General features: G+C 35.3%; 2 protein-coding genes across 2 annotated transcripts; both read right to left on the bottom strand.

Annotated features, from left to right (window-relative positions):
* Positions 1-14,779: 14,779 nt before the first annotated feature.
* LOC141660286 (uncharacterized) lies at positions 14,780-16,894 on the bottom strand. Its single transcript, XM_074467259.1, has 8 exons — positions 16,739-16,894; positions 16,378-16,650; positions 16,014-16,288; positions 15,750-15,911; positions 15,525-15,626; positions 15,376-15,442; positions 15,174-15,272; positions 14,780-15,075 (listed from the first exon to the last, which is right to left on the bottom strand). The coding sequence occupies exons 1-8, from the start codon at positions 16,892-16,894 to the stop codon at positions 14,983-14,985; spliced, it is 1,227 nt and encodes a 408-aa protein (XP_074323360.1). The 3' UTR covers positions 14,780-14,982.
* Positions 16,895-20,166: 3,272 nt separating this feature from the next.
* Positions 20,167-22,011, bottom strand: LOC141660285 (uncharacterized). Its single transcript, XM_074467258.1, has one exon. The coding sequence runs from the start codon at positions 22,009-22,011 to the stop codon at positions 20,167-20,169; it is 1,845 nt and encodes a 614-aa protein (XP_074323359.1).
* Between the last annotated feature and the right edge of the window lie 687 nt (positions 22,012-22,698).

Below are 22,698 nucleotides of genomic sequence, written 5' to 3'. Positions count from 1 at the left end.
AATCCCCTGATGAATAGACATGTGATGAATTGTAAAGATTCCAAACATATATGGGAAACTATTGAGATTATTAATGAAGGCACAGAGGAAGTTAGGGAGAACAAACTAGAAATCCTAACCTCTGAGTATGAATACTTTAAATCCAATCCAGGAGAAGGAATCACTGAAGTGTTTGAGAGGTACAATGCATTGATCAACAACCTGAACATTAATGGTAAATACTATTCCATCAGGGAGGTCAACAAAAAGTTCTTTTTAACACTGCCAACTCATCTCGAACATAGAATCACTGCCATAAGAGAAGCAAGAGATCTGAGTGAGATTTCTTTGGAAAGGCTCTATGGTGTGTTAAAGACTTATGAGTTGGAGCAGATTCAGCAGAAGGAAGTTTACGGGAAAGGAAGAGTGGTCAGCACGTCTACTGCTCTAGTAGCTGATGAACAACAACAACAACCACAATATCAACAACAATCTCAACAGTCAGAAAGAATGGTATAGTCTTCCAAGGTTGAAGATAATGTGATAGTAGCAGAATTTGATTCTCCTACTGCAAATCAATCAGGAGATGATTACTATTCCTTGGAAGAACTGGAGCAATTGGAGGATGAGTCAATTGCCCTGATTGTCAAGAGATTCTCAAATGTCAAATTCAAAAGGAATCCCAAGTTCAAGTACAAGTCCAACTACAACAGATTCCAGAAAGGTGGATCTTCATCCTCTAACACCAGCAGTGGTGGGTATAAAACAGGGATGGTTGATCGAAGCACCATTCGATGCTTCAACTGTAATGAGTTGGGACACTTTGCCACAGAATGCAGGAAGCCAAAACAAGCTAGGAAGAACTCTTACGATTCTAATCAAAAGAGTAAATCTGAAAGGGCGTACCTGGCAAAGGGAAGAAGCTGGGATGATACTGACAGTGAAGATGAAGAAGTTGGGAATCTTGCTCTCATGGCTAGTAATGCAAGCACCTCATCGTCAAGAAAAGAGGTAAAATTTACTGATGCTGAATTAGTTTATCATCTAGGAGGTTCCTTAGATTGTGCTCGTCGTGATAATGAATTATTAAATCAACAAATCAAAGACCTTGAGAAAGAGGTCAATGAATTAAGACTTGTGCACACTAATCAAGATAAACTAAAAGAACAAGTATCTTTTCTAGAGAATAGAGTTGACTGTTATAGACAACTCGAAACTATTCTCAAAGACAAGATCACCGGTCTTGAGGCTAAGGTTAAAGCTTACTTTAATTCTTGTTCGAAGTCCAAAGAGTTTTACAATAAGCAAGCTGTTAATCAAACACATGGAATAGGTTATGATTACAATGCTGCTATTGGAAAATTAGGCATAAACTCCCCTCCTCATGTATGTGCTAAAGGCAGGGAAGTACCACATGTGCTTAAGGGTGTTGATGAACCCCTCTATAAAGAATCAATTGCTGAACCATTTGATGAGACCTCTTTTATTATTCAAGAAGAAATCCGTGCTGAAGATAATGCTAATGGGAAAGCTGTCTCCAAGTCAAGTGTGTCAAAAGTTCCAGTCAAGGTTGTGAAAGCAACTGAGACTAACTCAGACACACATGAGTTGGATAACACAAATGCCATGTCTAACATGCATAAGTTGCCTATTGTTAATCCTTCTCATAAAGCATGTGGTGTTCCTGATTATATGTCTTATGCTTTTAATCTGTTGTTTGCTTATTTTAATGGTAAGCATGTTTCTAATGATAAGACTACTCCTCGTCAGCATGTGAATAATAGAAAGCATGATAGGTCTAAGACTGCTAGTCCTCCTAAAGCTAAAAAGCAGACATTTGTGCCTAAGCCTAACCAGAAATTTGTCAAGGCTGTTCACAAGGTCAAATGTTCAGTCATTGAGAACGTTGAGAATATTGAAATTAAAAATGTTGTTTTGCCTGATAAAGGCCAATTTTACAAGTATGCCGGACCCAGCCAAGCTTGGGTTCCGAAGAAGTTCTAATCCATTTGTATTGCAGGGCATTAAACAGGTACAACCGGTAGTGTGGATTCTTGACAGCGGATCGTCAAGACATATGACCGGAGATAGAGCCCTGCTATCAAATGTGGTTGAGAAAGCTGGCCCAGTGGTTACCTTTGGAGATAACAACAAAGGTTTAACGGAGGGATATGGCTGTTTGCTAGCTGGAAATGTTATCATTGAAAATGTATATGTTGTGCAAGGACTTGAACACAATCTGCTTAGCATTAGTCAGTTCTGTGATAATGGCTACAATGTTTTATTCGACAAGCTGAAGTGTCAGATTCTGCACAAGAAAAGTGAAAAACCCTCCTTAATGGGAATCCGGAAAGGAAATCTGTTTGTAGCTGACATGAACTCTGGAAGCAATCTTGAAGTCAATTGTTTCTATGCAAAGGCATCATCAGATGAGAGTTGGCTATGGCACAAGAGACTTTCCCATCTCAATTTCAAAACAATGAATTCTCTTGTCAAAAGAGAATTGGTAAGAGGTCTGCCTCAGCTGGAATTCTCTCCAGAAGGACTATGTGAGGCTTGCCAGAAAGGAAAGTCAAAGAAAGCAAGTCACTAAGGCACTGACACATCTTCCATAACTGGTGTTCTGCAATTATTACACATGGATTTATTTGGTCCAGTTAATATCCTTTCTATGTCAAAGAAGTGTTACTGTCTTGTGATAGTTGATGACTATTCTAAGTATACGTGGGTTTTATTTCTTCACTCTAAGGATGAAACACCACAAGTTGTGATTGATCATATCAAGATGATTGAGTTAGATTCTAATGTCCCTGTTAGAGCAATAAGGTCAGATAATGGGACAGAATTCAAGAATGCACTTCTCAATGGATTCTGTACAGACAAAGGGATTACCAGACAATTTTCAGCTCCTAGAACCCCTCAGCAAAATGGAGTGGTAGAAAGGAAGAATCGTACATTGATTGAAGCTGCAAGAACAATGTTAAGTGAATCAGGTCTTCCAATGTACTTTTGGGCTGAAGCTGTCAATACTGCATGTTATACTCAGAATCGAACTCTAATCAACAAAGACTTCATGAAAACTCCTTATGAGATTTTGAATGAACAGAAACCTTCTATCAAATACTTTCATGTATTTGGTGCCAGATGCTTCGTGCTCAAGGATGGAGATGATCGTCGTGGTAAGTTCGAGGCAAAGGCATATGAGGGTATTTTTGTTGGATATGGAAGAAGATCATATAGACTGTATATCATTGATCAACACAAAGTAACTGAAAGTGTCAATGTTACATTTGATGACACTAAACTCCCTAGTATCCAAACTGAAGATCCTTCTGAGAAACTGAAGTTTGATGATACGTCAGATTCAGAATCAGAACATGGTCAAGAACCTGAGGTTGTTGCTGGTGAAGAACCTGTTAATCCTGATGATACTCAAGGTAATAGTGATGGAAACTTTGGCAACAATGGAGATACCACTGCTACTGACGGAGAATCTTCAAGTCAACATGGCAACAACTCAGGGGGAGATGCTGAAGGATCATCTAGTAGGACACAACATCACAATGAATTTCAAGGCGAATCATCAAGATCAAATCTTCCAAGACAGACTGTCTGGAATAAAGCTCACCCTTTTGAGTTGATTATTGGTGATCCAGATGTTGGAGTCAGAACTAGACGTGCTACTCAAAATGAGTGTCTGTTCTCAGGATTTCTTTCTGAGATGGAACCTAAGAAAATTGAAGAAGCACTAACTGATCCAGATTGGGTGATTGCTATGCAAGATGAACTCAATTAGTTTGAAAGTCAACAAGTCTGGAAACTGGTACCTAGGCCTGTACACAAGAAAGCTGTTGGTACTAGGTGGGTATTCAGGAATAAACTAGATAAAGATGGTGTGGTTACAAGAAACAAGGCAAGACTGGTAGCTAAAGGGTATTCTCAAGCTGAAGGCATTGATTATGATGAAACCTATGCTCCAGTGGCTAGACTTGAGGCCATCAGGATATTTCTGGCATTCGCAGCATTTTCAAACTTTAAAGTTTATCAAATGGATGTCAAGAGCGCCTTTCTGAATGGAAAGCTGGATGAAGAGGTATATGTAGAGCAACCTCCTAGTTTTGAAGATCCAGATCATTTGGATTTTGTCTTCTTTCTTTTCAAGGCTATCTATGGGCTAAAACAGTCTCCAAGAAAATGGTATGACACTCTCTCTGAATTTCTTATTGAAAATAGCTTTATTAGAGGTGTCATAGACAAAACTCTCTTTTCTAAAACACATAAGAAGGATACTATATTAGTCCAAGTCTATGTGGATGATATAATATTTGGGTCTACTAATGATAATCTCTGTAAGAGATTTGCTAAGTTAATGCACATCAAGTTTGAAATGAGCATGATGGGAGAGCTGAAGTTCTTCCTTGGATTACAAGTAAATCAAAGGTTAGATGGAACATTTATTTGTCAATCCAAGTATCTCAAGGAACTCCTTAAAAAGTACAATCTAGAGGATTCTACATCAGCAAGGACTCCATCAACTACAGCTGTCAAGCTTGGACCATGTGAAAACTCCATTAAGGTAGATGTCACAAGCTACAGAGGTATGATTGGCTCGTTACTCTATCTTACTGCAAGTAGACCAGATATTATGTATGCTACATGTTTATGTGCAAGGTTCCAAGCGGATCCTAGAGATATTCATCTCGTTGCTGTTAAACGAATCTTAAGATATCTTAAGGGAACACCAAATCTAGGTATTTGGTACCCTAAAGAATCTGGTTTTAACCTTGTTGGATATACAGATTCAGATTACGCAGGAAGTGTTGTTGATAGGAAAAGCACCTCAGGAAGTTGTCAATTCCTAGGAAGCAGGCTAGTCTCATGGTACAGCAAAAAACAGCAAACAGTTTCCAACTCAACGGCCGAGGCTGAATATATTGCTGCTGGAAGCTGCTGTGCTCAGATCTTGTGGATTAGGAACCAACTCCGAGACTATGGCTCTGTATTGAACAAGATTCCTATTTTATGTGACAATACAAGTGCAATAGCCATCACCAACAACCCTGTGCAGCACTCGAGGACAAAGCACATTGACATCAGGTATCATTTTATTAGAGAGCACGTCATGAATGGTACTGTTGAACTATTTTTTGTTCCAACAGAAGAACAAATAGCAGATATTTTCACTAAACCACTTGACGAATCCACATTTACCAGATTAGTTGGTAAATTGGGCATGTTGAATAGTTTTAGTGATTAATTTAGTTAATATTTGTGATCTGTTCTTGAATAAATTTACAAATGAATTTTTCTTCAATAAAATTTCATTTGCAAATTTATTTTATCATTTTATCATATTTCTTGCTTATTTCTATGTAATATATATTATCTTATCTATTTTCATTTTCCCTACTTGTTAATTTAAAATATCTCAGAATATTTTATTTCCTCTAAAAATATTTTACTATGAATTTTATTTGCTAAAATTCAATAGAAATCTATTTTTGGAATAAAAATAATAAATTCTGATATATTGTCTTTGTTTCTGTAAATATTATAGGTCTGTATTTCAGTTTTACTATTTTGTAAATATTTTCTGATATTTTTACTAAGTTATATAAGTCTTTATAAATTTATATATGCATGTGTTTCTGTGTTTAAAGCTGATATGACAATCGGCAAGACAATTGAAATTGTCTTGCTGAAAGTCATTTCAGTTTAAATTTTGGTTATTATATTATTCAGTTCAGTTTTATACTGGCAAGACAATCGGTATGACTATCAATTGTCTTGCCAGTTATAAACCATATATATAATTATTTTCCGTTTATTATTACTGGTATGACAATCGGTATGACTATCAGATTGTCATACCAGTTATAATTTTAGTATTTATTTCTGTTTTTTTTCTTTTTCTTCTCTTGCCTGGTATGACAATCGGTATGACAATCCAGGATTGTCATACCAGCTGTCATATAAAGCAGTTTGTTTGTTTCGTTTTAAACCAGTTTGATCAGTTCATTTCTTTTCAAAAAAAAAAAAAATTCGAACAGTTTTTCTCTTCATTTTCTCTCTTCTCTCTCTTCGAACTGCTTCCTTCCTTGCTCGAGTTTTTACTCAGCACACAAATTCATCACTTTGTGATATATACATACAAGTATATATATACAGAGGTGCTGTTGGTTTTTTATTAAAAAAAAAACACACAAATACTAATAAAAATCAGTTTCCCCTTCAAATTCAATTTGTGTTTGTTGATTTTGAATTTTTTTTTTTTAAATTTTAATTTCTGATTTGTGTCTTTTGGCTTTTCAAAACTGCGTTTGTGAGTTAAGAATTTTAACGAGATACATTTCTGTCTAAATTTTTTGATTATAATTAATTTAATTCGAATTATTAAATTAATTTAATTAATTCGAATTTTCTTAATATCATTCTTAAAATTCTGAAAGCGTGTGTCTTATTATTATTTTAAATGGCTCTCAATTTCCAAATTGTAGCGCATAATCAGGTTGGTTATTTTAATCCGGAAAAATGTGATGTTGAAAAATTTAAGCCATGGATTAGATTTTTAAATGACCATTCGATTGTTAGCTCTGCTATTAAATCAAATGTGATTTTAAACGTCGATCTACTTAGACTGATTTGCACAACCTCTACTGTGGCCGATGATTCAAAATCTTTTTCATTCACCGTCGCAAACACACAGTATGTAGTTGATGAAATAGTCGTCAATCGTGCGTTAAATTTTCCACTAGACAATTTCTGTAATTTACCCTCTGAAAATGATATCACAAATTTTTTCAATGCTATTCACTATCAGGGGGTGATCAATTTAACCAAACTTTCTAAATCAAATTTGGTGTCTGAATGGGATATTTTCTTCGATACACTTTCCAAAGTGTTTGCCAACTGCACAAAATCCAATTTTCATAACATCACTTCCACTCTGCAGTATATTGGTCTGGCGGTTGTTTTCAATCAAAGGATCAATTTTGGCAAACTACTTTTTCCCATTCTCTTGAGACGTCTAACTTCTGCTTTACGTGATCATTCTACAAATCGTAGGGTATCATGTTACTATGCTCGTTTTCTCATGCTTATAGCAGATCATCTTCTCACACCTGAACACAAAGCCCTTTTTGCTAACTCTGTAGTAACCGAACCCCCTCCAGTTAGCAAAAAGATTTACACTCGCCAAGACACAACCTTCAAATTCATGCAAGTTCCAGTACTTGTATCTGCTTTCATGGCCACTTATATTCCTTTACCTATTTTCAATCTTCCCGGCCATGAACAGCAACCTCAACCTCCAGTGGTTCAAGTCACCCAGGCTCTTCCATTACAGGTAGTAATTCCTCACTCTCACTCTCTTCCTACTTCTGTTGAAAGACCCCCAGTGGTTGATAGGGCTGACCATGAAGTTGTAGAACCACAGCTTCAATCCCAGGTCATAGAGCCAAACACAGAGTCTCATTCTATCTCAACCTCTCCCCCACTGTCTAAAATGTTACCCAGGAGATTACTAGGAAGTAGTACATTGTTAAATATGAGTGAACCCTCAGCTCTGCCTCCTCCTAAGAAAAGAAGAACATATTCTGAGGCATCTGAAAGCCCATCCTTGTCCTCTCAACAGGACATGGACTTTGAAATGGCCAATAAACAGTTACTAGAGGCATTCTCTCAACAGGATGCATCTATTGAAATTCGCCATAGGGCCATGGCATCTTGTACTGAGTCAAGCACAATTCCATTACTCACAATGGAACCATACACTTCCCCAGATCATACTCAGGACACACAGCGAGGAGTGCACGTAGAGTCGGTTACAGTGCCTGCCATAGTTACGGCAGAAGAGCAGTCACATGCTTCAGAGGGAAAATCTGACTCTCCGCCATCTTTAATAGAGTCATTTTCTCCCCTCCCAGATCCAACACCTCTGGCTCCCTTATGGGATTCTCCACTCGCAGATTTATCTGGAGAAAGTGGAGGGCAACTCGGTCAATCTATCCCTGAAGCAATTCAGACATCTATTCCAAAAGATTTGATAGTATTGACTGAGGATCGGGACTCGCGAATTCCCATTGCACCACCACTGACCTCTCTTGAAGAGGCTAGGGTGATTTTTAATGCAGGTACAGAAGAACAGCAACAGGAAGACTCCTCACGAGCAATTATATTGAGAGAAACACATGCACGTGAGGTGAGTGAACCAAACACGAGTGAAATTCAGGTGAGAGCACACACAGACACTGATACTGTAAACCTGTTAGCTCAGATTGCTGCCCTAAAAGAAGAACTTGCTAAAAGCCAAGCTGAAGCTCAAGCATTCAAAGCACAAGTGGTTGAACGGTCTTCTTCTTCCACCTCTGTCAACAATCAGCTTGCAATAATAAGGAATGACATCTCAGATCTAAAGACCACTGTAATACCAAAGCTCAATTCTATTCAGGACACTCCAACTTTATCAGCTGATGATATATCCAACTTCTGCTCTCTACACACAAGAATGACTTCTCTTGAAGACCTCGTTGAGATGAATCATTCACTGGACTCCTCAAGATTTCTAAAGATAGAGACGGGCATGGAACATCTCAATGAAGGGATGAAGCACCTATATTTCATGATCAAGAATTCTCATTGCCCTAATGAAGAACAAAGAACTTATTTTGAAGGACCGTCTGGTGGAAGATCAGGCTCTGGAGGTGATGGAGGTTCCAAAGGAAGGTCAGTAGAGGATCCCTCAACTAAGGGGGAGAAGAAAGGGAGTAGTGCCAAAGGGAAAGAAAAAGATACCTCTGCTGGAAACAAAGGAAAGGCTGATGATGTCTACTACAGTGGAGAACAGGATGACTTTGATATTTTTGACATTCCCACTGAACCAGTTCAGGAAGATAAAGATGGGTTATTTGAAGCTGAAGAGGAAAGTGATTTTGGAGAATGGGAAGAAGAAGCTCAAGTGGATCCTATGTTTGAGAAAGAATTTCAGAAGGAGCAGTCAGAGATGAAAAGAAAAGAAGCTGAACTCAAGAAGGTCTCTCAGATCATTGACATGAGAAAAGACATTCAAAGAACAGAAACTCTTCAAAAGCAACGTCTTCATGACATTAAGGCTCAAGAAAGGAGAAGAGATGTCAGACTAAAGATTGGTGAAAAATGGGATGAAGCTAGGAGAGTACTTGATATGCCTCAGCTGAGCACTAACAATGATAGGCAGTTCTTACATCTTCTTGACAAGCTGGAAATCTCAAATCCTAACAATGACATGTACATGAATGCTATCAAGACTGAAGTCTCAAGGATCACAGCTGCTTTTGATAGATCCCTAAATGAGATGAGCATTTTTGTATATTGTCAGAGTGAAGGATCATTCAAGGTGTCACTTCATCTATTTGAGAATCGTTCTTTGTCAGAGATTTGGGTTCTTTTAAACAAAGTCAAAAGAAGCTCAGAATTGAATGAAGTTCTTCGAGAAAGGCTTAAAGAGTTTGCCAGCAGGGCTAGTCCTCAAGTGGTCAACAATCCTCATCAGGTGAGATTCTTTAAGTCTGATTGTCTTCAAATCTGTCATCTAGATGTACAATCTCTTAAAGACTACTCAGCTAAGCATCTGGTCTGGATGGAACATCATTTGAGAACTGCTGGATATTCATCCATGTTGAAGACTCAAGCTGCCGACTTGATTCAAGCTTATTGTGAAAAGAATGTTAAAAGATACAATCAACTCAAGAATAAGCTGAAGTCAGTTGGAGTTCAACCAGTCAGACCAGCAAGCTTCACTTCAGAAAAGGATCGTGTCTTTGACAAGGAATTGCTTCAAGATTTAGAAGAAGGTGAAGTCAGAAGAGAAGACAACTGAAGTCAATTAGCTCAAAACTCAATGTAATATGATTAGAGCTTTATGAATCAAGATAGTCTAATGTAGTTATATGTTCAGGCTAGAGGAACATCTATCTTGTATTCACTTGTAAATTTCATTTGGAATCTGGAAAATGTTAAATATAATCCAGAACTTTTCTGCTATTTACTTTACATTACTGTTTATATCTTTTTCTTATTTGTTAGTTGAGTTATCCTCTAGGTATTTGTTGTTATTGTCTAACAAGAAAATAGGGGGAGATTGAAAGGCATATGTCATAGCCTACTCGTTTATTCGAGTATTTAACTCAACTCAAATAAGAATGTAATAAGTAAATAGTGGATCAATCATCAGAGAGATCTCACAATGTAACATCTGTCAAAGAATAAAGAAACATTGTTCATCTGCAGACTTGAAGATTCACTGGAAGAAGTTCAAGAATTTGATCATGCCTCAGTGATATAAATCAAGATCGTGGATTTAATCAAGTGACAGAGATCTCGTCAAGGTATCATTTATTACAAGGATTCAATCAGAATATCAAAGTCAAGACATGAAGAAACGTCACGGAAGTTAGTCACTCATGAACCAGACAGTACATCGAGTGTCAGCATTGAAGTGGCGGAATTGATTCATAAGTCTCAGTGACTTTCAGAAGATTGTCAGAAGAATGGATGCTGCTCAGCGTTAGTATTAATTCTCTATTAATTAATTAAGTCATATAATTTAGTTAAGAAAATAAATTATATCTGCAAAGATTAATTTATTGATTAATTGAATTAAATTGATTAATTAATTTAGAATGAATATTAAGGATTTACAAGATTTTAATTGGTTTAAAATCTGCTTAAATTCAGCAAGACAATTCATTTGAACTAGTATGACAATCGGTATGACAATTGATAGTCATACCGAAAGTCATGCCAATACATTTAATTGTCTTATTAGAATTTTTGTTTAGATTAAAATCTGTTATTAATTCAGCAAGACAATTTATTTGAACTAATATGACAATCGGTATGACAATCAATAGTCATACCGAAAGTCTTGCTAGCTCATTTTAATTGTCTTGCTAGTAGTAAATTTTGTCATACCGAAAGTCTTGCTGGCCAAAGAAGATTGTCATGCCAGTTCAATTCTATTCAGTTGATTGATTAAAAGAAGCAGAACACATTCAATCATCCAACACACAGAACACAAAACAAGAACACAGAAAGCAAAAGCAGCCGCCTCTGAAACATTCCATTTTTCATCTGCTTAATTCAAGATCACATTTCTAGTTTGTAAAGTTAAATCCAAACCACTAGAATTATTTATCTTGTTCTTGTGTAACAATCTAGCGGATCAAAATCCCTAGAACTTAATCTCAAATTGCGTTTAGCATTTGATTCTAATTATTACAAAAATAGAAAAAGTTCATGTCGAATTTATTCTAGATTTGTGATAATTAATTTGAGATTAATTCCTTGTAATCGATACAGTTGTTGTAACACCTTTCAAGTTTAATAATATTTTTATTTAACTTGAATTTTGTTTCACATTTTTTTATTCCGCATTTATTCGATTATTCGGTACTGTTTGTATTCAACCCCCCTTCTACAAACACATTGGGACCTAACAGATTACAACACAGCTTACTTAGGGTTGTCAATTTGACTTAGTCTTGTTATAGTACATGCATTTCTTGCACAATAATATATTATAATTCAAATGAATATCATATATTCAAAACATATTACATGTATAAACATATCGTATCAACGTCAAAATATCGTATATTACATGAAGTCGTATATATCAAAATGGTTAAACACAAAACCGAATTAAAACTTTTAGCAAGTAGCTCTAATACCGTTGTTAGGTTTTGTGCAATAAACGTAACATAAAATAATAAATAAATTTAATAAAAAATGAAACTCAAATCCAACATCCATACAAGAACACAATAATTAATTCGGAGTAAGAGTGTTTACCTTTGAAATCTTTACGATGGGATAACATTTAGAGATTCTAGTTGATTGAATTACCCACATATCCCACTCTTGTGGTATACGCTTTACAGGATCCACATGAATGCTCGAAATCAAAGATCAGATATGTACTAGCAGAAAATCATTTTTTTGTTGGCCTCTCTCTCCATATGTCTCCCCCTCTCTCATTCTCTTGGTGGCAGTGGTTTCTTAATAAACATGTTCGTTTAAAAATCACGCATAAGATATTTATATAAAAAAATGAATTATAGCTCTTATCTATTATAATTTATTACTACATTGAAAATCCTATTTATATTATAATTAGTCTCACTTAATTATTTAACAATTGAAAATCAGAGTTATTATTAGTAATATCAAAACCATTATTTATCTAATTAATTAAGCCATACTTAATTAATATTATGAATAATTTGAATTACTTTAATTTTAATCCTAATTTATATTAAATAATCCTTCAAAAATTCTTTATGTGTGACCCTATAAGTTACTATTACGTTGACAACGATTTTAATATAGATATTACAATCATAAACAGTTTGTGGCTAGTAATAAATCATTACCACCTAAGTAATAATAAATGAATCCGTTTTTTATTAAGCCTTTCGTGAATAAAGTATCATGTAATATAATCCATTAAAAATATATCATAGATTAAATTAGAGACATGTTATGTGTCATAATCTCTTCATAATTTAATTCATATTTCATTGATCAATGATTAGACTATCTTATTCAAAATCAACAATTGAGCATAGTCATGCATTTCATAGTCTAGTTTAAACAAGATGTCAAAAATATCACTCCTAAAATATAGAATGAGTAAATCTTATCTAGATCATTCATAATTATTATCGATTTATAATATATCCAATGTCCACTTTTACGATTACCCGGTTAAAGATCACTTTTAATTTAATCAAAGTATATCAATTCATGTTTAGGAAAATAAAGATTTCAGGTCTAAGGATCATTACATCATTTACTATGATTGTGAGAATTACTTCTACGCTTTTATAATGTAGAATCTCACCGCGGGTCAATCTAGTGCCATGTGTAGTTGTATGCACTTATATTTTGACTTTTTTTATCACCATACATATGGTCAATGAGATGTGATCATCATTTAACAAAATACTAATCTTTATGCATTATTATTATTATTCTTTAATAATATTACTTGACCATGTTTACTTTAGAAATAAAGATACTATTAACATAATGTTATTTTTAAATCACATACTTAGATTTTTTTCATATCTTCATTGCCAAGGACATTTATTAGGATTAAATTTATAACACAATAAATAAAGAGATAAAAAATTAATCAATAATCAATATAACATAAATCTTATAAAATAATTTTTTTCTAAAACATAAACGTATTGTCTCTAGGATACCAATACTAACAGAATGGTGGGACAGTGTTGTTCACGGCAAGAGTGGTTAACAATGATATTTCTCATGGTAGTAAAAACACCTAGTATTAAAGTCATAGAAACACGTCTATCTAGCCATCTTCTTTCTGTGAAATATATTTAGGTTTCATAAATTACATAATGATATAAGTATTTTTAGGTTACGATGAGCTTTGGGTAGTTTTGACGTCCTCGGTATACAAATCACCATTGCATCGTAATAGAAAGTAATAGAAAGTATTGCAAATTGTGTATTCTCGTTCTATTGCAGTAGATATAGAAAGTGACATAATATGTAATAAGATATGTTTTACTATTTAAATTTATACGTGGTTAAATTTTCAGATAATAGTATGATCTGGAGATGATGAATTATGTTCCTATTTGAGTGCTCAAATTCTAGTATGATGTTTGAAGGGCTTTTATGTGCTGCCATTTTAATTTTATTCCTTATGTATATCTTTTTTAGTAGTAATGTTAGTGTGTATGAAATGGTAACAAATTAAATTTTTTAATATATTCTTAAACATATGTAAAACCATAATTGTATATTTTTATATATTCTTATATTTACTATTTTTATAAATTGTTAAACATGTTATTAAATAACAAATAAGATGATAATTTATGTCAGAATTGGGTTAAGATGTCAACATATTTAGATTTTATAGTTTTTTTATATAATAAATAAAATGCTTTTTTAAATTAAAAATAGTACATTCATTTTATATTCCATCGAGTGTTATAGAATTAGTACTAATGTTTTTTTTGCATTTTTAGACAAACAAACATTGTTAGAATACACTACTAGATATTTGTCGATAGACATCGCTTATTAGCCGATGTCTATTTAAAATCCAAGCGATGTCTTTGCATGCGATGAGAAAGGTAGGTGCATTACACATCGCTTATTAGCCGATGTCTATACACAGTTTAGACATCGTTTTTCTTAACAATGTGATGTATTTTTCTTCAATGTATACCTTCACTATGGTTTCAGTTATTCATTCATATGTCATGTATATCATTTTAAACTTATCACATATAAAGCAATATGATAATTAACATCGAAAAACTTGTTAAACTGATGTGTAACTTAACATATTACATCAGTCTTTTATTAGAAGTGATGTCGTACCTTTCTTTTTTTAATGGAACCGATGTCTTTGTGTGTGTTTAACATCAGTTCTTTCAAAATGTGATATCTATTATATTGTTTTACATCAGTCATTTCTTGTTAGCTGATATATGTGCCTGCTTATGACATCAGTTTATTGAATGAAATGTCTTATTTGACTACATTTTACATCAGTTATTTTGTTCATGAAGTGATGTTTGTTTGTTTTTTTTATTCATGAATCCCCTGTTTTAATCAAATGCCCAACACCCAAACAAGAGTCATCCAAAAACATACCAACTGCCATTTTACCATTCCAAAACTAACCAAACCAAAATAAACGCAAAAACAAACATACATTCATTGATTTACCATAGATTATACCAATTACGTACATATATCCACCACCAACCAAACTTCATAATCCAAACAAACTACATAACTGCAATAGCAAGTACTAGACATCCACCATCGATCATTTACATAGTTCATCCCAAACAGAAATTTACCAACTAAAGTTCCCCCATTATATTTATCAACAAAAACCACTAGCAGCTCTTACAAATTCTTACAAATTCTTACAAATTCAGTCTACATAAAGGAGCTGCAGATTAGGCCTTTTTATAAGAAGGACTCGATATGGCTAAGAGTCTCACATCGAACCTCGTCCAGCTCAGCCTTGGCAACAGTCACCTTTCGATTCTTTTTCGACCACTGAAAAGTGTAACACACAGGAATTAGTAACAATGAATTCTACCACAAATTATATGTACACTAGTTATATCAAGAATGAATTAAGCAAAAAAATATACCTTTTTGACAAATGTCATTTCATTATCCATGGCAATTTGTTTCATATACCACATAACAACATAGCCGCATTCAGTTCCACCGGGCTGTTTGGGGCATCCCTATTTAATCCAAAAAATTCAGACCAATTAATAAGTAAATTAATGCCCCTATCTAACCGAAAAAACTCTGACTAATAAGTAAATTAATGCCCCTGGTTCTTACGGTAACATATCTGATAGTCGGTGCTTTATTTCCCCTTCCGGCCTGAATATTGAACGCAATCACAGCCCTGTCATCTTAGCAGTATCAATAACACAAATTGATTGATATCTCAATAATGAAAATAATCACTCGAAATTAAATGCAAATACCTTGATATTGCTTTTTCCAACTCGGGATAGGTAGTTGAACGAGGCAGAGGATTGAGTATGAAAACCTCGCCCGCCCAAATCACAACCAATATCCAATGGCAGCTATTTTTTATAAATATTTATAATAAACAGAATTAATATCAGAATCATATCATTTTGAATTTCATGCTTATAAATAAATAAAGCGATTTATAATAAATCTGGAGACATTTTTTATGTACTTACTTGCTATTATGTGGCATAAAAAAGAGACGATCAGGATTACCCTCTTTAAATCGACTAACCAAATTATCTTCAAAATTGTTGTTCAAGGTAAATGAGACTCCGGGATCACAGAAAGCAAATTGCTCCAAATTTTCATTTTCACAAACCATGCAATGCAAGTATCTGCATTGCAAATAAAATGAAATTATAAAAAAAACAAGAATATAAATGCAGAAATTATCAACAAGAAGACAAGACAATAATTAAAAAATTTATACTACTCACGCCATGTATGCAGAAATTGCTGCTTGGCCAATCATTTTCAACTCAAGCAAAGCAATTATGTTTTCATGCAAAATGAAAATTCTTTTCTCAACACCAAACACCTCCGCATCGCACGGGATTTGAATGGAGTTTCCAGTGGACTTCATGAATGTCGTTGCATATTTATACAACAACCGAAAGCGCTTCGGAACATTCTTATTGGTTTCCATATTCTCAAATAAGGACTGAACCTTATGCAAATCAGTTAAAGGATCCTTCCCTTTCCTTTTACTTTTCTGAAAATATTATCAAATTTATTAAAACAAATATAGAGTTAATATAATAGTGCGAGATCCAATAAAACATAGATGTAAAAATTATATACCGCGGTACCAGGGGCATCTGGGAATATGATTAAGTCGCGGGGCCATGAGATGTAGGAGCCAACAGCCTGCTCTACTGTTTCAATCTCACCGACTACCGGAACAGGAATCTTGGCTTGTCCTTGGATTGGCCCATCCACTGAGACACGAGCACAACCAGGCTGCATTGGCAATCCGTGAATAGATTTGTTCATGTCATCATCGTCAAACAACAAGCCAAATGCCACCTTATTTTCTATTGTGCCCACAACCAACTCACATTTTTGTGGACCAGCCTACACACATATATATATTTAACGAGTAACTATGACGAATGCTTGAATAATGTCGAGCTAAATTAAATAAATGTGCTTGTTATTTTACCTTATTCTCTCGTGGAAAAGGATCCATTTGATCATTAACTATTTGAGCATCACAACTTGCTTTTTCCGAAACCAGAGGAGATGAAATATTTGCTTTACTGAGTAAGCCCTTCAGTTCAGCCAACTCCTGCCTTGTCTTCTCCATTTTCTTCGCCATCTCTTGCTTGGCCTTCTCCAACTCTGCATCCCTCTCACAATCCCGGGCCAACAGCTCAGCTTTGGTTATTCTACTTCTTTTTCCATTTGGTAAATTAAAGAAAATTGATGGGCTAACAAAGCCTCCAACTCCTCGAACCCTCCCCGAATGTTCGGGAGTTTGCAAGGCCGTAGTTAACACATCTTGACTCCCAGAAGGAATGAATTCCCCCTTACTTTGCAGCTCCAGTAAATTCTCCTGTCATGAGAATGTTAACATATAAATCAGAACTGAATGAACCTCCTCATAGAAATATTAAAATTAGAACTGAATTGAATTGCATTAAAAAAATTAATGTTGCTTGTTAAATACTCACAATTCTTTTCCCTATTTCAGCTAGCTCTGGATCAACCTCCTCATCATCAAGTTTTCCCTTACGAGCCTTGTGCCACATAAGAGCCCGATCAGGTTCTTCATCGAGAGCCAAGGTTCCTTTCTTTTGCTGATTAAAATCAAAAAATATTAAAACAACAATATATGTAGAATGCAACTATTTAAGTTCAATACTTAAACAGAGGTTACCTCTTCTTCCAACAATCCAACATAACCCTTTCTAGATGTGCGGTGAGGATATTTTCGATTGCTCACCCGCTCCATTTGTTTTTCACTAAGTGACTACAACAAACATTTTAAATAATATTAACATGCTATTTTTCCTAAAATATTTGTAATACATAAAAATATCAGTTCACAACATAAATAAAACACAGATATAAACACACGATTGATCTCTTTCGCGTATACCTTCCATGTCGAGGTAGTCCTTTCAGCAACAAAATTTTTCCAAGCCTCCTTACCAACAAAAGCATACTTTACTGGAGGCTTTCGTAGTTTCTTCTTCTGTCCAAGATACGGCTTAACATAATCCCTTGTTAAATTTGCTTTAAAATTTCTCCACTTTGCTCCTGCAGACCTGATCAGCCCCTTCTGAAGTTGCTTGGGGACTTTAAATGTCTCCTGAAACCAATGTTATGCTCTACATGAGTACAAGAAAATGCAAAATTTACAATGTGCATAAGAAATTGCTTATTTATATACCTTCACATCGATCCATATTTTCTCCTTTAGTTCATCGGGTACCTTTGACCAGTTAGGATAATCAATCGGAATCATCGTCCTAGCCAACATTCCGATGTAGGACTGTAGACTGTGCCTTGCATTCCCGACTGGAACTCCATGTGCATTGCACGATACCTTTGCTTTCTTGCCCTGCGCCTTCCTCACCACCACTTTGTGCATAGCGGAAACCCCTCGGGCAGATCCATACCTTTTCTTTGTAGTTTCAGAAGTAGTGACTGTTGCCTTCGTGTCTTCCATAGAATCCACATTTTCATCTTGAGGTTCTGTTTCCGGCTCCAAGCTTTTATCCACCTCCTCATCTGACTTGTCTTGTACTTTAGATATTTGTTTTTTATTTGCCATTTATCTTTTTCAATCTGAAAATGAAACATATATTTCATTAGTCACAAGCATATATAAATAGTTATAAATAGTCATAACTAAACTAGTGAAGTATGCATACATAAACAGTTATAAACAGTCAGACACGATGACTATATGCATTCATAAACAGTCATAAACATACGAAAATTCAAATAATATCATTAGGCATAAACAATGCTAAACAGTTACAAAAAAGGAGATACATGACTGCAAATAATATTGTCACTTCTTAACCCAAGTGCCCTTAATATTTTCTCTAATATTTTTTTCAACATCTTCACCGACATCACATATAGGAATTTGGCAGCAGAATGGGGGATTTTCCATGGTTGTGTCTCCTAAATCATCGTCGTTATACACATCTTGGTAGTCTCGAGTTGTAGAGGTTAATACAACGGACCACTTGGCATCCACCGGATCTTCAATATAATAAACTTGCTTTACTTGATCCATAGACACATATTTATCTCTCTTGTGGCCTTGTCGACTTAGATCGACAAGTGTGAACCCAAGATCATCCACCTTAATTCCTTTATCATTATCTGCCCAATTACATAAAAATAACGGGGCTTTGAATGCATGATAATCTAGCTCCCATATTTCTAAGATAACACCGTAAAATGTCAAGTCACTTTCTACAGGGTTCAAATCTTTAGCGCTAGACACTTGGACAGTTTTAGCAACTAAAGACACTCCGCTGTTTTGAACAACCCTCACACCATCTCGCTCTTTTGTAAAGTATCGGACCCCGTCTACTAGCTAAGCTTCGTAAGTCAAAACTGAAAATGATGGTTTTCCGGCTATCCATGTTATTGTCTCTGAAACTCCTCCAGGATTCTCCTCCATTTCACTACTAACCTACACATTTTCAGAAACAAAATACTTCTAAATTCCATATTACTACAGAGCAAATAAATTAGGCACAAATGAAACTATAAAAATACTAACTTTTTCTAGAAACCAATCGGCAAAAAGGCGATTGTGCTCTCTCAAGAGCCAATGAACACTTTTCTTTTTTCCTTGATGGATTCCCTCTAGATACTCCTTATGCATTCTAACAGAAATTATATAATCATTAACTAGCCAGTAAATATATAATTTATATATTAATTGAACAACCACAAAATTAATAAATTCTTACAAAATATATGGTTGTACTTCAATGTTGTTTAGAAGAACATGTAAATGAGCTTCATCCCGCTCTTTTTCATCGATTGATTTCATTGTCACAACAGATAATGGACCACTTAACTTGCCTTCATCTTTACGAAGACCATCAGTGGTGCAAGCTTGCTTGACAAACTCTTGGAAGAATTCTACTGATTCTTCTCCCAGATAGCATTCAGCTATACAGCCTTCGGGGTAATAACGGTTGCGTACGTAACTCTTCAACACCTTATTAAACCTCTCAAATGCATACATCCATCTATAAAATACCGGCCCACATAAGCGTAATTCCCAAACTATGTGCACTATGAGATGTATCATTATATCAAAAAATGATGCAGGAAAGATTTTTTCCAACTCACACAAAGTTACTATTACATCTGATTGAAATTTATCTAGTTTCGATACGTCTACAACTTTGCTGCACAAAGCATTAAAAAAGAAACACAACCTAATTATGGTGACCCTAACTTTTTTTGGAAGTACCGCACGAATTGCAATAGGAAGCAGTTGTTGGAGTAAGATGTGGCAGTCGTGGGACTTCATCCCAAACATCTTTAATTCTTCCATGGAAACACAATTTTTAATGTTCGACGCGTGTCCATAAGGAAGTTTCATGTGCATTAACGATGACAACATTTTCTTTTTTTCTGCCTTGGACAAATTAAAAATCGAAGGGGGTAAGTAGGTTTTTTTTCTCCTTTTTGTGGAGCTAGATCAGCCCTAACCCCCATGTCAATCATGTCAAGACGAGAAGCTTCACTATCTTTAGACTTAGATTTCATATTTAGTAGTGTGCCGATCAAGCTATCACACACGTTCTTCTCGACGTGCATGACATCTAAACAATGACGGACATGGTGAAACTTCCAATATTCTAATTCAAAAAAAACCGACTTTTTCTTCCATGGACAATCAACCTTCTTTGACTTACTTACTTCCTTCCCAAACTGAAATTTAATTTTTTCTTGCTGCAATAAAACCTCTTCTCCAGACAGAGGTTGACGTGCCTGCCCTAATTCATGTTGTCCATTAAAAGCGGCCTTTTGCTTCCTATATGGATGATTCCTAGCCAAGTAACGCCGATGGCCTTGGTAACACATCTTCCTGCTATGGCTTAAATACTTGGCAGCTGTATCATCAGCGCATACTGGATAACACATATAACCTTTATTAACGCATCCGGACAGATTTCCATATGCAGGAAAGTCATTTATTGTCCACAATAAAATTGCTTTTAAAGTGAAATATGACTTGGTGTATGCATCATAAACATTTGGTTCACCTTCTTCCCACAACTTCTTTAAATCATCGATTAAAGGCTGTAAATATACGTCAACGTCATTGCCAGGCTCATGTGGACCGGAAACTAAAATTATTAGCATCATAAATTTCCTCTTCATACATAACCACGGAGGAAGATTATAAGTCACTAATACTATTGGCCAACAAGAGTATCTATTGGTTAGACCGTTAGTATGTGGGTTTATACCATCTGCAGACAACGCCAAACGAATATTTCGTGCATCACTACCGAAGGCAGGCCACCTATAGTTGATATTTCTCCAAGAAGGAGAGTCGGCTGGATGCCGCATCTTTCCGTCTTCTATTCGCTGCTTTGAGTGCCAGGTCATTAGTTCAGATGTAGAAGGAGATTTAAACATCCGTTTGAATCTCGGTATAATTGGAAAATACCACATTACTTTAGCAGGAACATTAATCCTTATTTTACCATCCTTTCCTAACTTCCAGCGAGATAAACGACACTTAGGACACTCGGAAGCATCAACATTTACCCCCCGATACAGTATGCAATTGTTTGGACATGAGTGATATTTTATGTATTCTAGGCCCAAGTCGGATAAGGTTTTCTTGGCTTCATATGCATTAGGTGGCATCACATTGTCCTTAGGAAGGAGAGAGCCAACGGTAGACAGCAAATCGTTAAAGGCACTATCACTAATTCCGAACCTAGCTTTCCAATTGTGCAATTTTAGCATCGACTCCAACTTGGTACATTCACTACCCTCATACAAAGGCTGTTCAGCATCAGCCACAAATCTCCTAAACTGATACGACTCATTATTGTACTCACTCGAATTATATGCAGCATCACAAACATTGACTGTTTCTGATGCAAGGCCAGGGGAAGGTATCGGTGCGCGGGCAGACGTAGGTGCAGGGGCAGGCGTAGATGCAGGGGTCGGAGCATTTCTATTAACTGATGACCTACTTGCAGACCCTTGTGTATGCCAAATCCAATCAAGGTACCCCAGACTAAAACCATTTTCATATAAATGTCCCCTGATAATCTTAACTGCAATTTTTTTGAAGTTAGCACATCTTTTACAGGGGCAGGGGATTCTTTTAGGATCACTAGCATTTTCCTCGGCAAATATCAAAAACTCTTCTACCCCGATTTCATAGTCAAGTGTGTCCCTATCTTTGAAAATCCAAGATTTGTCCATGCTATTCTCAAACTACCTGATTGTCAAATAACATATTAATTTACTATATACTATAGTACATTTACTACCTAGTATAATCAATATAAAATTCCTATATTCACTCATAAGCCATGCTATTTACAACAACAAGCCCCAAACATAAATATATTTACAAACAACACAAACACAAATATATACAAGCACTTGTTATTACATGTAAATCTGTATTTTAACTACACATACAACTACACATGCAACAACTACACATTTCAATTTCACATGCATACATACAACTACACAAATATATACATGCAGCCCAAATATATATAAATAGATATGTAAAGAAGAATATACCTACCAAAGCAAGCTCCAAAATCCCAAAAAACACAGCAACAAACTCCAAGACCAAAATCCAACTTAATTAGCTCCGAGATTTAAGCTTTAATAAACCCTTAGCTACAAGATTTAGCTCCAAGAAACTCTACTCCTCACCTTAAACTTCAATGAACACACTTAACTCCTTAATCTTCGAATCTGTCACAAAAATTGAAATAAATGAGTTCTAGGTTTAGAAAGTTGAAGAAATTGAGAGGTTTAATTGGAGATTCAAGGTCTAATCGGAAAGGGGGAAAGACAATAAGCATACATTTGAGAGTTCTAGGTTTAGCAGTCGAGAGAGAAAGGGGGATGAGTGAATGAGTTTTTGTT

Source organism: Apium graveolens, chromosome 5 (assembly GCF_009905375.1).
Source record: "Apium graveolens cultivar Ventura chromosome 5, ASM990537v1, whole genome shotgun sequence".
Lineage (NCBI taxonomy): Eukaryota > Viridiplantae > Streptophyta > Magnoliopsida > Apiales > Apiaceae > Apium > Apium graveolens.
Note: the sequence above shows the minus strand (reverse complement) of the source record. Positions and strands in the feature narration are given on the sequence as shown.